Source organism: Vespula vulgaris, chromosome 3 (assembly GCF_905475345.1).
Source record: "Vespula vulgaris chromosome 3, iyVesVulg1.1, whole genome shotgun sequence".
NCBI classification, from domain to species: Eukaryota; Metazoa; Arthropoda; class Insecta; order Hymenoptera; family Vespidae; genus Vespula; species Vespula vulgaris.
In genome coordinates, this window is record NC_066588.1 from 12,461,131 (window position 1) to 12,475,548 (window position 14,418).

General features: G+C 38.3%; 1 protein-coding gene across 12 annotated transcripts in view; it reads right to left on the reverse strand.

Moving 5' to 3' along the window:
- The window catches only part of LOC127062261 (RB1-inducible coiled-coil protein 1), a 45,281-nt gene that overhangs the window by 9,023 nt on the left and 21,840 nt on the right, over nucleotides 1-14,418 (reverse strand). For 9 of the 12 annotated variants that reach the window (XM_050990142.1, XM_050990139.1, XM_050990144.1 and 6 more), the window contains 4 exons: nucleotides 2,606-2,894; nucleotides 1,570-2,512; nucleotides 1,281-1,498; nucleotides 542-1,172 (listed from right to left, as the gene is read on the reverse strand). In XM_050990142.1, the coding sequence (XP_050846099.1) occupies nucleotides 542-1,172; nucleotides 1,281-1,498; nucleotides 1,570-2,512; nucleotides 2,606-2,894 (2,081 nt within the window). Of the gene's footprint in view, nucleotides 1-541; nucleotides 1,173-1,280; nucleotides 1,499-1,569; nucleotides 2,513-2,605; nucleotides 2,895-5,512; nucleotides 5,655-6,247; nucleotides 7,105-14,418 lie in introns of those variants that run through there. The other 3 variants (XM_050990146.1, XM_050990145.1, XM_050990147.1) reach the window with 3 other exon arrangements.

The following is a 14,418-nucleotide window of genomic DNA, read 5'->3' on the forward strand; positions in this document are numbered from 1 at the left end:
GTATGTGTCCAAATATCCAAGTGTTTTTTTACAAGGTAAGGAGTTAGGACACGAGAGTGCGACGGCAGCTATCCTGAAAAATTCAAAAGATGCACGCACACGCGCACAGGTCCGCACATTACTGTTTCTAAAAGGAACATAACGCGATACAGGCACTCACATCGATTGGAAATTCAAGCGAACATCAATAATTAGCAGGCACAAAAGGATTAAACGAACAATCATGAAATGAACGTGCAAGCAAAAGATACGTACCCAAATGTTCAGATCTATTCGCATAAAAGTAAACAAGTAGTAATCGGCTTCGGGTCGAAATTATTAAAACGATCTAGGATCATTAACGTACCTAAGAGAGCAAAGAAAAGGGAGAACACAGAGAAAAGATTGCATCAAACAGGAAATACAAGGAGAAGCTGTCCGCCAAATGATCACATCGGGGAACCCAGATGAGTGCGAGAGCATGATTGATTATTAGGAAGGTAATGGAACGTTTACGGCTACGACTACAAGGTCTTTTTGCGAGCTGTAAGTCGTCCAGTACCTGAAGAAAGGAAACGATAGCCTGGTGCCCGTCGGCGGGAGGTTCGCTGAGGCTGCTCGGCAAAGAATCGTCCATGTAAAACTCGGTACCCATGAAGTCGGTAGCGCCAACCCCGATGGAAGGGCTGCTACCACCGCTACCGGACAGCTGGTAATACTGTAGCTGCTGTTGCTGGCCGTCGCACGTCACGGAGTGAGGTAAGGTAGGAGGATTCGGACACAAGGAATTCGTCTCCTCGATCTTGTCGGAGGATACGGACGGAGTTATTTGCCGATGCTTTGGAAAACCGTATGTAGCACTTTGCAACTGACTGGAAGATTCACCGTTCTCCGCGCACTCGGTGAGAGGACTTAACTGAGACGGTCGTTCGCCGATGGTAAGACTAGGAAAATGGAAGGAACCGGGTTCGTTCGATGTGGAAAATCGGCTTGTCAGGTCTGCGACCTTCGTGTTTAATGGCGAGACGTTAGTCGAGCTGGAGGAAGCGGGGGACACGCTTCGCGAGGCACCAACCTCCAATTGTTTCTGACGTTTCTGTTGGGTGCCGTCGAAGGAACTAGGTTTCGAATCCGTCGTCCCTTGTCCAATTTTCTCGAACTCTTCCGTATCCGTTTCCGACTCAAATCCACCTCTGAAATAGCACAGGAGTGTGTTAATGACCTCGCGCATCGAGCCGCAACTTTAATTTAGTAGAAATGGTGGCGGCAAACGCGTCACCGTTCGTCGCATTGTCTTCTACCTGTCGCTCAGCGCCGGCACTCTAACGCGATCCTGCTCTTTGGAAGGACCATCCACCCGCGCCGACATACTTTCTTTCTCTTTGTTCCCTTCCGTGCTTGCTTCGGTCAGACTTTTCGAGAGAAAGAACTGCGTTATGCTGTTCAAATCCGGCGTAGAGATGCTCAGCGCTAAACCGGGCAACTGCGATCTTAGGGACTCCATGTCGCTCGCAGTTAACTGTAAAGGTAAGAAGACGTCGTTGTTAGTACCGTCGTAGGAACGTGAAGGGCCTTCAACGAGAGTCTTACCTTTGGTAATCCATTGTCGAAAACCGAGGGAGCCTCCGTGGCGTACGCCGGTGGCGTGTCCTCCAGACCGGGGAAGAGGGTATTCAGGAAGTGACCGTCGAATTTACTTTGGAACTCGCGCCTACGTGCCAGTTCCTCCGTATGTACGGTCAACAACTGACAGGCGAGATTGCTGGCCCACACGAGAAACGCTTGAGAGAAGGTTCGCCTTCTGACGACCTCGGCGACAGCACGCATATACATTTGAGGTGCCAAGTGAATCTGCTGCAGTACCTCGAGATGACGTCTCAAACGTTTCAGGCTCTCGTGATACATCACGAGTTTGCCGTCGACCTCCATCATCTTGTTCTCCACGTACATTATCCATTTCAACCGATGATAGATATTAACGGACAACTCCTCCTTTGCTTTGGTACACCTGCGCCGAATGTCACGCAGCTGATTATGATTCTGAAGCATAACGACTAATTGCCTCCTATGCGAGGTACAGAGATCGGGTAACACGCTCGCATCTCCGAGATTGTTTGCGCGATTTTGATTCTGAAGAAATCCCTGAGCGAGCTCGCCCTGCTCGTGAACGAGCTTCTTCGTTTGTGCCATTAGCTGTTCCAGAGCGAAGAGCCTCTCCCCAAGGCCCTTTATTTCCTTCATGTCTTGCTTGTTCGCATTGTCAATCGCGGCGTTCACTTCGGCCTTCAACGTTTCCATCACCCTTTCGTCGAACTGTTCCAAGCCTCGGCTGCATTGCTCGGCCACCTGTTCCAAACTACTTTGATTGTCCTTCGCGGAGATCCATCGAAGAAGACTTAAAACTTCCTCGCTGTTCTCTGACTGTTGCTCCGAGTTTTCCGCTTGATCGTCCGGACTCAGGAGACCTTCCGCTTGGGCCCTCAGCGCAGGTAAAATTGGAATCTTTGCTAGAGTTTCCAAATCCTGCTGGAAGCTGCACGAACGTCCAAAGTTTTCATTTTTTCGAACGACATATTCCCGTTATATCTACTTATATACTAGCGCTCTACTTTTCGAGATAACTCACTTGTTCAACAATTGCATTTGTTGTTGCCTCTCGGCGAGGTAAACGGTGAAACTTTGCTGCAATAGTTCCGCTCTCGATTGAAACATCTGCGTAATGTCCTCGAGATTGGCAACCACCGCGGCCCAACCCTGTTGCTGGAGATGTTGATCGTGAACCAGTCTCTCGCAGATTCTCGTTTGTTCGCGTGCCAGCCCGCAGCATTGTTGAGCGAGTTGGGCGCGTGCAACGAGAGTCTGATAAGTAGCTGGCATCTCGAGAGAAGTATCGATTTGAGTCTGAAGATCCACATCTGCGGAAAGAGAAAACAAAACGAGAAAGATTATATCATTATTGCGCACGAATGTAACGCGTCGTATTTAAAATTGTTCACGGCGTCCTATATTTTAACGTGATGATTTCAAATACGCACATCACTATTATTTTGGATCAATCCTTTCTTACGCGTCTGTAATTGTAAAATTAAGAAACCAATTTGCAAAAAAGAGAAGAAGAGGGACAAAAATCGTCACTAGCTAAGAGAAAACGGAGAGTATATATAATTGGTCGAGACTCGAGTGGAGTGGACGTAATCTTGGCACGCGAGGAAAATTCAAGGTCACCGGCATGCCTCGAGCCGTTTCAGTGTTTCCTTACGTCACAGACGATCGTGGATCCCAAGATCAAGAAAGGAATTATGTTATCGAGCCTCTCCTCGAGCTTCTTCATCTTCTCCGTATCGCGATAATTATCCCGGAATTGCAACGAATGAAAGACGTGACAGGCGTAACGAGGAGACGGGCACAGCAGACGACGACGAGGGGTTGTTGTAAAAGGAAGCGGTATAAAACCGATCTAGCCAGTCAGGTGCAACCGAGTATATCTTTTACCAACGGCTCGCTTGCATACAACCGTTTCTATTATACATATGCGATTATGCATATTCGAGACGCATCATATGTATGCAATAGGTCACAATCTCGTGACCACGACCGACTGACCCTCCCGATTTGCAAACTAAAGAAAATTTTTAAAAGGCGGGAGAGAGAGAGAGCGCGAGAATCAGTTTACTAAACACTACTACGTTGTTGAATTATTTCCGTCGGCCGAAATCTATGTCTTCATTTCCTCGTGCGATTGCATAGTTATCGACGTTTGATAACGGAGGTTATACTCGACTGTTAAACTTCCTTGCTCGGGAAAGATATCAAATTACAAATAAAAAAGAAGAGATTTTAGAACATTCGCGAGCGACATCGTCTACTACTAATCGTATACTCAATGAACAAGTAGAAACGTAATATAATAAAATTATATAAGGAGCGAATTCGCCACGCGTCGATACGGGCCAAGAATTTCAAAACACGGCACTGAATTCCCAGAATATCTTAACTTAGCCTAATGTGCTCTCTTTTTCTAATTATATACGATCTTCATGCTACAAGCTACATGTACATGTACATATATCAGCCCAATATCGTGAATGATTTAGTAACATCTACGAGACTTCTCATTCTTTAATACGAAACAGAAATAAAAGTCTACATTTTATTTACTTTGGCCTCAAGATAATGTTGCATCGCGGATAGATTTATCGGGCTATTGCATCATCGTTATATAGCCTTATCGCGAAATCGTGGCTCAGCCGGAAATTGCCTAGAAAGATTACATTAACGGTTTTGTATAAATCGTATTTATATATTAATTATGTCACAATGTATCGAGCAACTAAAACTTATTTCAAGGGAGTTCTATTCCTATTCGTTCGCAAGGATTTATTACGCCATGAAACCTCATGAGGCCTGCTCATTTTGGTAATCGAGTCCTCGTTCCAAAGATAATGGATTTTTTATCGTTTTTTAATATTATTGTTCCCGACTTTTGAAAACAAATATTTTTCCTTTTCGTCAAAATCGCGTATAAATAAATAGACAATAAGTAATTTTCAAAAGTGTTATTATTTTGAAAATCGGAGACAAGGATTTCGCGTGGAAAGAAAAAAATCTTTATCTTTCGAATGAGTACTTGATCGTCGAAATCGGACAAAAATTTACGACCCATGAAAATTCATGGCATAAACCCCCATGTTGTTAATCGGTTTTCCTTCAATTTATCGAGGCTGATGTAATTGATGTAACATAAAAAAATATACAATTGTATGCTACATACATAAGGGGAGTCTCTTCTTATGCGTTTGCAAGGGGGTTTACTACGTTATCAATTTTTATAGTTTTATTTTCCGTCTGATTTTGGTGATTAAAAGTTTTCTCAAGAGATACAAATTTTTTACAAGCTTTCCAGATTTAAAAAAAAATCTTATCTTTCCCGCAAAAGTCATGCCCCCCTAAAAAAATAAGTAATTATCGAGAGTAATTTTGCCTGTTTTGAAAATTTCAAAAAATTGATCTCGTGTGGTTGTTCGAATCTCGATTATCTTTCGAATGAACTCTCGATCACTAAAATCGGACAAAAATTACGATCGTGAGAACTCGTGTCGTAAATTCTTACAACACGTTGCACAGATTTCACGCAGATATCCTTGTATCGTTACGCTATCCCATATGAAGAAAATGAGTCATGTAAGTTGCATCTAATTTTAATTTATCATGTTATCTTGAAGAAACAAAAAATTTATAAATTTTTAAACAATTATTTCCGTAATGGATAAATTTAGTCAGACATACATATATCATTGATTATAATTCATCAATAATAATTATCAATCAGAATAACGCAATATTTATTATCGCGCGTCTACCTATCAGTGATTTTTCTTGTTACTTTATTTTTCCTTCGAAGCTAACGAATAAGTTTCTCTAGTTCTCTCGTACGTTACATCTTTTATATCTATTTTCCTTTTTGGATTCTTGAGAGAAACCCAAGTTTTTCTATTATTCCCTGGCCCTGACGTCAGGTAAAACGTTATCTTACCATTAGTTACATAGACTTTCACTTGAACTTGGCAATAACTTTTCCTTCAAGGGTTTGTCCTTTCCATACTTTCTCTCTTGCAATACAAACTCGCATCCTTCGTCCCACGACTCACGAAAATATTCGAACGCTCGTATTAAAACTATAAATAGTAAAAATATACATGTCAGATTTGAATTCTCAAAGTAATGTTGCAACTACTATAAAACACAACTATCGAGATTATGTATTTATATTTAAAATAAATCGAATAGTATTTATTTAAAGCTACGATTAAATAGAGCCGTGAAAATATTCCGAGGATATTAATTATACGCATTTATTTTATTTTATATTCATATTTCGTTAAACCTTCCTCGACTTCAAATATGACTTTGAGACGATGTTACATATTATGCACTAGCTTTTCAGTCGTCGTGTCTTTTTTGAAATTCTACAACGAAAATTATTATTGCGTAAAATCCTGCGACATAATTCGGGATAAACATCTTTTTTAAAGTTGTTAGGAATTATTTCAACAAGTTTTGTAGCCGATGTATTTGGATCGTTTTTTATTTCCCGTATAACTTTCTCTTTTCTACTATTTCTTTATTTGACCGATTTATACGGTATTTGTCCGTAATTGTTCTTCGGTTTTTGTTCTTTTAATAATATAATAGTAGATATAAATTTCCTTATTAATTCGATAATGTGCTTATGATTTTCTATCTTTATACAATTTTAATATTAACTCACCCTCGTATATCTGCGTTTCCGATTTTATAGGACTCATTGTCGTTATACAAACTAACGTTATTCACAACGAAGGACGAACCTCGCTACACGATGTCACTAGATCGACTGAATCTACCAACGTTTACAGTTTCTCTACAAAAACATTGTTTGACCGCTTGATCTCTAGGCGTCGTATACATTTATAACTCTGTTTTCAATACATATTTACAAGAATGTTTGATAACTTTAAACAAATATTATTAGATATACTTTAAATTTCGTATATGCAATCTCTGCCTTATAGTAGTTGCAACATTACTTTCTAGACTTAAATATAATACGCATATTTTTATTATTTAAAGTTTCAATAGCGAGCAAAAGTTCGAATACTTTCATGAGTCACCTATCTATATAAAATCATAATTACAACACATATATAAATATTTCATAAAAAAAAAATGATTACCATTTGTCAGGTTACGCTCTGTGATAATTATCTCTCCATCGATAGGCAAGTATTATCGATGACATATGACGTAATGCACGATGAATTTACTGAAATTTACCTTTTTGTTTCATCATTGAACCGACTGGTTGCCGGGAGAATTCCCTCGCGATACATAATAACACGAATACATGACGTCACATTATACCCCAGTGCCACCCTACGCTATGTGACTTGCGTCACGTGACGTGAGTTATGCTCTACAATACGTCGTCGCGTTTCTAACTTTACCTAACCCTATCAACTATTATTACTACCTTCCTCTCTGGGCTATCATCCGAGTTTTGCCTTTTTTCACCCTCTCGATTTTTTTGTCCCGCCGTGAAAAGCCTAACCCACGAGCAATTTTCACACGGTACATCAACTATTATTGCTAATTTATAATAAGAAATGTATTATTAACTTTTATTATATATATATATATTTATTATAAAATGTATTATTCCAAATAATTATTAATTGTATTGTTAAGTTAAATGTATTGTTAAATTAAAAATGTATTATATATATTAATACATTTTGCAACGGGACGTAAATATTAGTTATTGCTATAGGTTTCTTTTAAGTAATATTATTATATCGATTTATTATTACAATGAATTGTTTTAGGTAGATGCAGAAAAACAATAATGCATATAACATGAACCGAATATGAGATAAGCGTCAACGTTTATTTACAAGTCGCACTTTGGTTTCTCTTACGGAATGCACATTGACTTGGTAAGTAAGTAAGTACTTACTAGCTGTTCTGTAAAAACTGACGATTATACATTGTCTGTTGTCTCAACTCGTGTCAGTTCTTCAATTCACGCGCGCTGACGACGTGAATACCTGACACAAGCATGCACAAGGATATGATGAATCGGAAAAAGGGACAATCAAGTTCAATTACGTCCACACCTATCGTAAACGATCTTAAATTCGTAAACTTTATCAAAAATTGTATGTCAAAATAGAGAAAAAAATTGTTCTACTATACTTTGTCTCAAACAAACAAATAAAAAAAAAAGAAAAAAGAAAAAGAAAATAAATTATTAAAAGTTCGTACGAGGTTGAAGCGATCTTCGCAGATGATCGAATTACATCAGCCATACCGAACCCTTGCAAGAAACTCGTGTTACGATGTGGCGTACGACATAGTTATACTTAGTACACACACACATACACACACAATACATACACGTGTTTATTTAGTAGAAAGGAATATATGTATGTGGGTATATACCAATAGAGAGACTCGGTGATGCACGAATGAAGAATCGCCAGAGTGAGAAGCGCGATCTCTAATCTCTAATCGAAAAGTCGGTCAGATCCCGTTCTCGTAATGACTCGACTTTGTTAAAAACAAGGAAATAAAGAAACCAAAATAAACGAAAATAATTATTATTAATCATTCGTTCGATCTGCATTACTTCTGTAGCCGTCATTTCACGGATGCACTCTTTCTAAACTTGCTTTTATATATGCAACGCGTACTTTTCATTTGCATTCGAAATATGATGCTTTTAAAATCTCTCGCGTAGAGATCTGACATGATGCGACATTAACGAGTAAGTGAGTATCATCGTTGAGTAGTTTCGATAACATTGTCAGACGAAAAATGACGCGACGAGTTTCGCGAGTTTCTCGGTTGAAAGGCGAACGCTTAATCGAAAGCCTTACTGAAATGTCACGCTTTTGAGTTTCGATACGATACATGAATTGAATGCACCTAGTACTACTATTCTCTCGTCTTCTATGTCGTTTATGTACCGTTGGGAGAAATGGTTTATTCTTCAACGTTAAAGCGATACTTTTTTCTTCTACTCTTTTGTTCTCGAGTTAATAAATCATGCACGAATTTTCATATATGTATATGTATATGTGTATATATATATTCATATATGTGTATGTGTGTGTATGAAGGAAACGTACTGGGCTTGACACATTTTCTGTATTAATCTTCTTGTCTGGAAAAATAAAACATATCTTTGAGATGTGGTCGGGACAATAAGCCTATTGTCAATCGGTCGAAATAGGGGGGAGAGAGAGAGAGAGAGAGAGAAAACGAGTTAAAAATAAAACAAAAAGAGAAGAGAATGAAACTTTCGCGAGACTCGCAAATAATATATTTTTCTTTTCTTTTTCCAAAGATAGAACATACATCTCGTACAATAGCGAATGAGAAAAACATATTTTATAAAAACATATTTTTCATTTGAATAATCTTCGAGAGACACGATCGGTGGAAGAGGGCGAGATTAACTCTCCCGAATATCGCAAACTTTGTAAAAACAGCATAATCGAGTATCTCTTTCGCATCTTTCCCCCTAGTTCTTCGAAAAAGAAAGAGAGAGAGGGGGGGGGACAGATTGATGGTTGAGAGAAAAAACGGAGATTTGATACGAAGCTTTAAATAAATGTCGAAAATATCGAATCGACATCATTAGTTACGAGTATAGAGTCCAAAGTATATTTTTTTTTCTCTTAATCGTTCGCGCACTCGTAGATCTTAATATAATATCGTTAGAAAGAAATGTATCCAGCACTCGAGCTGAATAATAGCAATTTGTTAAAATCTACATAGATTTTATCTATATACTACATAACATATACGTTACTAGAATATTACCATACTTCTATATAGAAATAGAATTTGTTTGTAAAACGTTAATTACAGTTACGATTTAATATTATTTTAATTAGAATTAATAATTACTGAGAAGAAATTTTTATATTTTCGTCATATCCTTTCTAATCGTCATCTATCGTAAATTTAAATTAGCAAATCATGAGATTTCGAATCGAACAGAAAGTAACATTTATCCATCGAAAATGATTTCGACTTTATTAACTGTGTTTCGTAAATATACGTTTAAGAGAAAAGTTATGATTCATCCGTCGTGAAAGAAAAGGCCTCTTACTCTCGGCGAATCGATAATATCGAAAAAAAGCGATTCGAGTTGCAACGCACTGTAAGCGTTCTAACGGTTACACGCCTTTCCATCGATCGTTACTTTTTATCGAGTACATCTACGTGAAAGTTCGTCTTTAAAGTGGATCAGGGGAGTTCTCTGGAGGGTCGTGGTAAATTCAACCTGTGCTATTACCACTATTACTTGTACTACCACTACCGCTACCTCGTACAATAATCTTGAGAGAGTTAAAGCACGAACAAACATCATCATTGATGCGAGATATTAAACTACGCTACGATTTCTTTTTCGAGCTAATCGGTAAAAATGATGACGTATCAGGATCTAGCCGAGATATCTCATAATTAAAAATAAAAAAAAAAAAGAAGAAGAAGAAGAGAAAGAAAAAAAAGACAGAAAAAGAGATAGGTCAATAAAACTCCGAGATATTATCTCAATAATTCGCCGAGTGAAATCGTACGTATGAAACATATTTTCTCATTTCTTTTCCTTTTTACAATAACTCTTTCTCCATCTGTTTATCCAGTTATCCGTCTATTTTTCCTCATTCGTATTTCTATTTTCGTCTTATTTCATTTCTCTTCTTCGAATCAAACCAACCTTGAGGCCCCATAACCATTTCCAACGACAAATCGATCGCTCTGATTAAACCGGAAATAGACGGGAAGAATTAACGATCGAACCTACAGCGAATTTAATTGTTCGATACGGGATTTTATTTACTTGATGAGTACAGTGAATACGCGAAAGGAATGAAACTTTCTTCGGTGTAATTTTCTTCGTAGATTTATATCGTTTCGGTAAGACGTTTTACAACAGCAACTAATAATTTTATAATTTTATTATTCAATCGTTTCTTTTCCTAGCTACTAATTTACCTAACTTAGCGATCGTATAGATCTTGTTACATCATCGATGATTTGCTTCGATTAACAATAAGAAACGATCGAATACGTATTTACCTTTTTTTTCTCTACGTCGCGAGGAAACAACAGAACTCGTATTAAAGAATAATAACGTTAATTTCCTTCGCAGTAACTTTCGCATCTTCTTTTTGCCTCCCATCTTCGTTTATTTTTTCTTCTTTCTTTCGTTTTTTCAACAAAAGAACTTAGAAAATCGTTAACTCCAGCTTTGAAACGTCGCACGGACGTTCGTGCTAGTTTTAAAGTGCCGTTCTCACTGAACCAACAAAGAAACTTTTTGTTAATAATCGATGTATCTTAAAAAAGTCGCAGCTTGCTTTACCGCCATGTTTTTCCAGGTTTCTTTCGTATTTTTGCTTCAACAGTAACAACGAATGACATCGTTTGTTGCTCGTTTCCGTTCGGTACGGTTAAAGATCAAAGAAAAATACGAAATGTACGACGCATGGCAACAAAAAAAACAAACGTTCATCCATTTCGTACACTTTGTCGTCTAATTCACGATTCATCGTCGACGTCGACGCGGTCTGTATCATACATTATGTAAAATGTTCGGAATAATAACGCGAAACAATGATTTAATTATTAAGTTAATTAAAGAGTACAGATGATATGAATGTTTGCTATGAAATCCTGATTTAATTAACAATCGTTCTAACAGTCATTCTAATTATCGCTGGTCTATTATCTGTCAACTTTTCGAATAATAACAGCGATGCCCTTATTCCAGATATATACGTATTTGACAAAATTTTCAAAGTGTCGTTCATCTTTTAATAAATCATCGTGCTTTGAAACATACATACATACGTACATTCATACATAAGTTACGTGTCTTCGAATTTCCAACGATTTAGATTCGATCGAACCCACATTGTTTCTGTTAGCAACAAATGTAACCTAGAAACCGAGAAAATAAACTCACATGTTCCTCCAATGCATGGTAAATACCTTTGCCTGGATATTTCGACAAAACGTCTTTATAAATTTGGTGTCCATTGAAATTGTTTCGAAACTTAAGCAATAAGAGGCGAAAAACAGTTCCTCGTTGAGGACACTGCTTAACGATACAACATCCGAGGGACGATATGGATTTAATTCAAAGCGGATGAGTCGGCTACCGCAATCAGCTGCCACTTGTCAACGTGAGCTCGTATACGCGCATACTCACTCACTCACTCACTCACTCACTTACTCGAGCGCTCGAACTCAATTCTAGCTTTGTGTACCTACGACTATGAGTATACGATTTTATACGATCTCTTCTTCTTGATATTTCAAAGCAGCTGCACGTGTACACCTACATTAATGCATATATATGTATATGTGTGTGTGTGTGTGTGTGTGTGTATATATATATATGCACTTACGATTAATGTCGCGATGGAAAAAAGATTACCCACTTCGTACGCTTCCCGGTATACTGTTACTACTACTACTTATAGCATGACTCCACCGTTTATAAGCGTTCTCTATTCAATGTACCGATGAACCGTTGGGCTAAACATTTTTCTACATTTTCAAGTTTCTCTCATTGATAATCGATTGATTAGCCCTTATTCATTGTAACAATTACGATCGTTCCTAATTTATTTCGATGAGTTTTCAATAATCTTTCAACGTTCGTTAATCTTTCTCTTTCACTCTCTTCCTTTTATACATTTTTACATTTATTAATTTTATTAGTCACAGTACTATAACTTCATTTCTTTGGTGAGAAATGGAATATACACTCTTTTCCATTATCATCAACGATATGAACTAATTTTGGTAATTATTTTACAATATATCCACTTATCTACGGGAAGTTGATTGTTTATTCTGTTTTATCTCAACCACTAATGTCGCCAATTAATCTTTCCTTATCATTCTGACAACGCTTGCTTCGCGAAAAAAGAACCACACGCGTTTCCTAGCCAACAATCATTAACGATTCGAGGGAATTAAAAAACTTCCGGGGAGGTAATTAACACAAACGTAACATCGAGTATGGCTTATCTCAATGGTTCGTAGACTAATAGACAGAGATAGAGATAGAAGAGAAAAAGAAAAAAGAAGGACAAAAAGAAAAAAAAGAGATACAGAGTTAAAGGATAAATGTACAAAGCTGATATTGTTCTCCAATATGCAACTTTGTTTACTTGAAAGAAAAAAAAAAAGAAAAGAAAAGAGAAGAGAAGAGAAGAGTGTATGCACATACGATTTACCATGTATTACTCGACCAGCATGCAATTGTCGTGCAAACGAGGCCAAACCACAACGGTTCCTCTCTTTGTTCCTTCTACGTTGCCATGAACGGTGACTCTGTGCATTTTGAAGGAGCGCAGACATTCGCTGCACCACAATCTCTTGCTAGTCTTTCTGATTTTCACGAAGTTTAAGCATCCAACAACAGCATTCATCCGGTCTTCCTCTGATACTCCGTCTCTCTCTCTCTCTCTCTCTCTCTCTCTCTCTCTCTCTCTCTCTCTCTCCCTCTTTTCTCTTTCACCCAATGTTTAATTCTTAACATCAGATAAACGTCAACTTTACGCTCTCTTTCGTTTTTTCCTTATCTCCTCTTCCGTGACTATCGGCCTTTCGAAACGGAGCACGCGAGTGCCTAAGGCCCGGTTGTTGTGTAGCGTCGTCGGCAATTTGGTCGACGAAAGACCAAAACCAAAGCACGATCGAACTGGACGACTCGAAAGTTGTCGAGTGTAGTAGAGAGACCATCGAAGATGGTTACGCAGTTAAATTTATCAAAGCTTATTATTACGTCTGCTGGTCTGCAAAAGAGTGACTTGCCGTGCGAACGCGTACGTTTTGATTCAATGCGTTTCATTGATCGCCATAAGAGTAACAACAAATGCGTACGAGCTTGTACTCTTGAAACCGACGATTGTCGGCGACCCGATGGCGGCAACTGGTTTTAAACTTGCATTTGAAATAGAGAGAAAAAGCGACAGAGAGAGAAAGAGAGAGAGAGAGAACGGAAAAATAAAAAGCGATTGGAAAAAGCTCCTCATCGGTTTCCTCTTTTCTTCCCTTTCCATTTCCTCACATTCTCCATTTCTTATCGTGCGAGTGAGTAGATAGAGTCGAGATCGATAACTAAAGGTAAACGATTAAAGATGACGTTTGAAGAAAACTTATTCCTATAGTTCTGTACGTAGACCCTAGGGAAATCAATCCCATGATTTGTGCCAAGTCTATTTTAAGACTAACATTACGTATTTTACGATCACGAGGAAGGAAACACGAAAAACGAATATATCTCTTCCAGAAAGTAACAACAGAAGCATAAGGAAACGCGTTTCGAGGAATAATCTTATTTCTCACGAATCGTACGATTTATTTCGCTCTTATCTTTGCCCATTCTTTTCTTTCTCGTATTTCTACGTCGATCCTCGTAATTCTGATCTTGTCATTAGATCGCAATTAATTCTTATTTGGAAAAAACATCGACGATTGAAAGATCGTGCATTCTTCTTTCTCTCTATTTTTTAATATACACGTTGTCTTATCCTCCTTTTTTATTTTCTCTCCTTTTGGATAAACCCTTCGTGCGCTAAACCTGAGTAACTCCGCGCAAACGAAGTTCACGATACTCGCATATAAAACGAGTTCCTCTCTTGTCTTCCGCTTTGCGGAACGTGGAGCCGTATAAACGTGCGATCGAAGTCGACGTTTGTGATTAATGCCGTCGATAGAGCTGTATATTCTCTTGCTCCGGTGGCAGTCGATTGCGCCAGATCGTCAGCTTTAAATTAAAGCTAGCGAGCGCGGTGTACCGTTACTAGTACGAAGCGTTTTTCCTTCCTCCTTCTCTCTCTCTCGCTCTCTCGCTCTCTCGATAGCAAATCG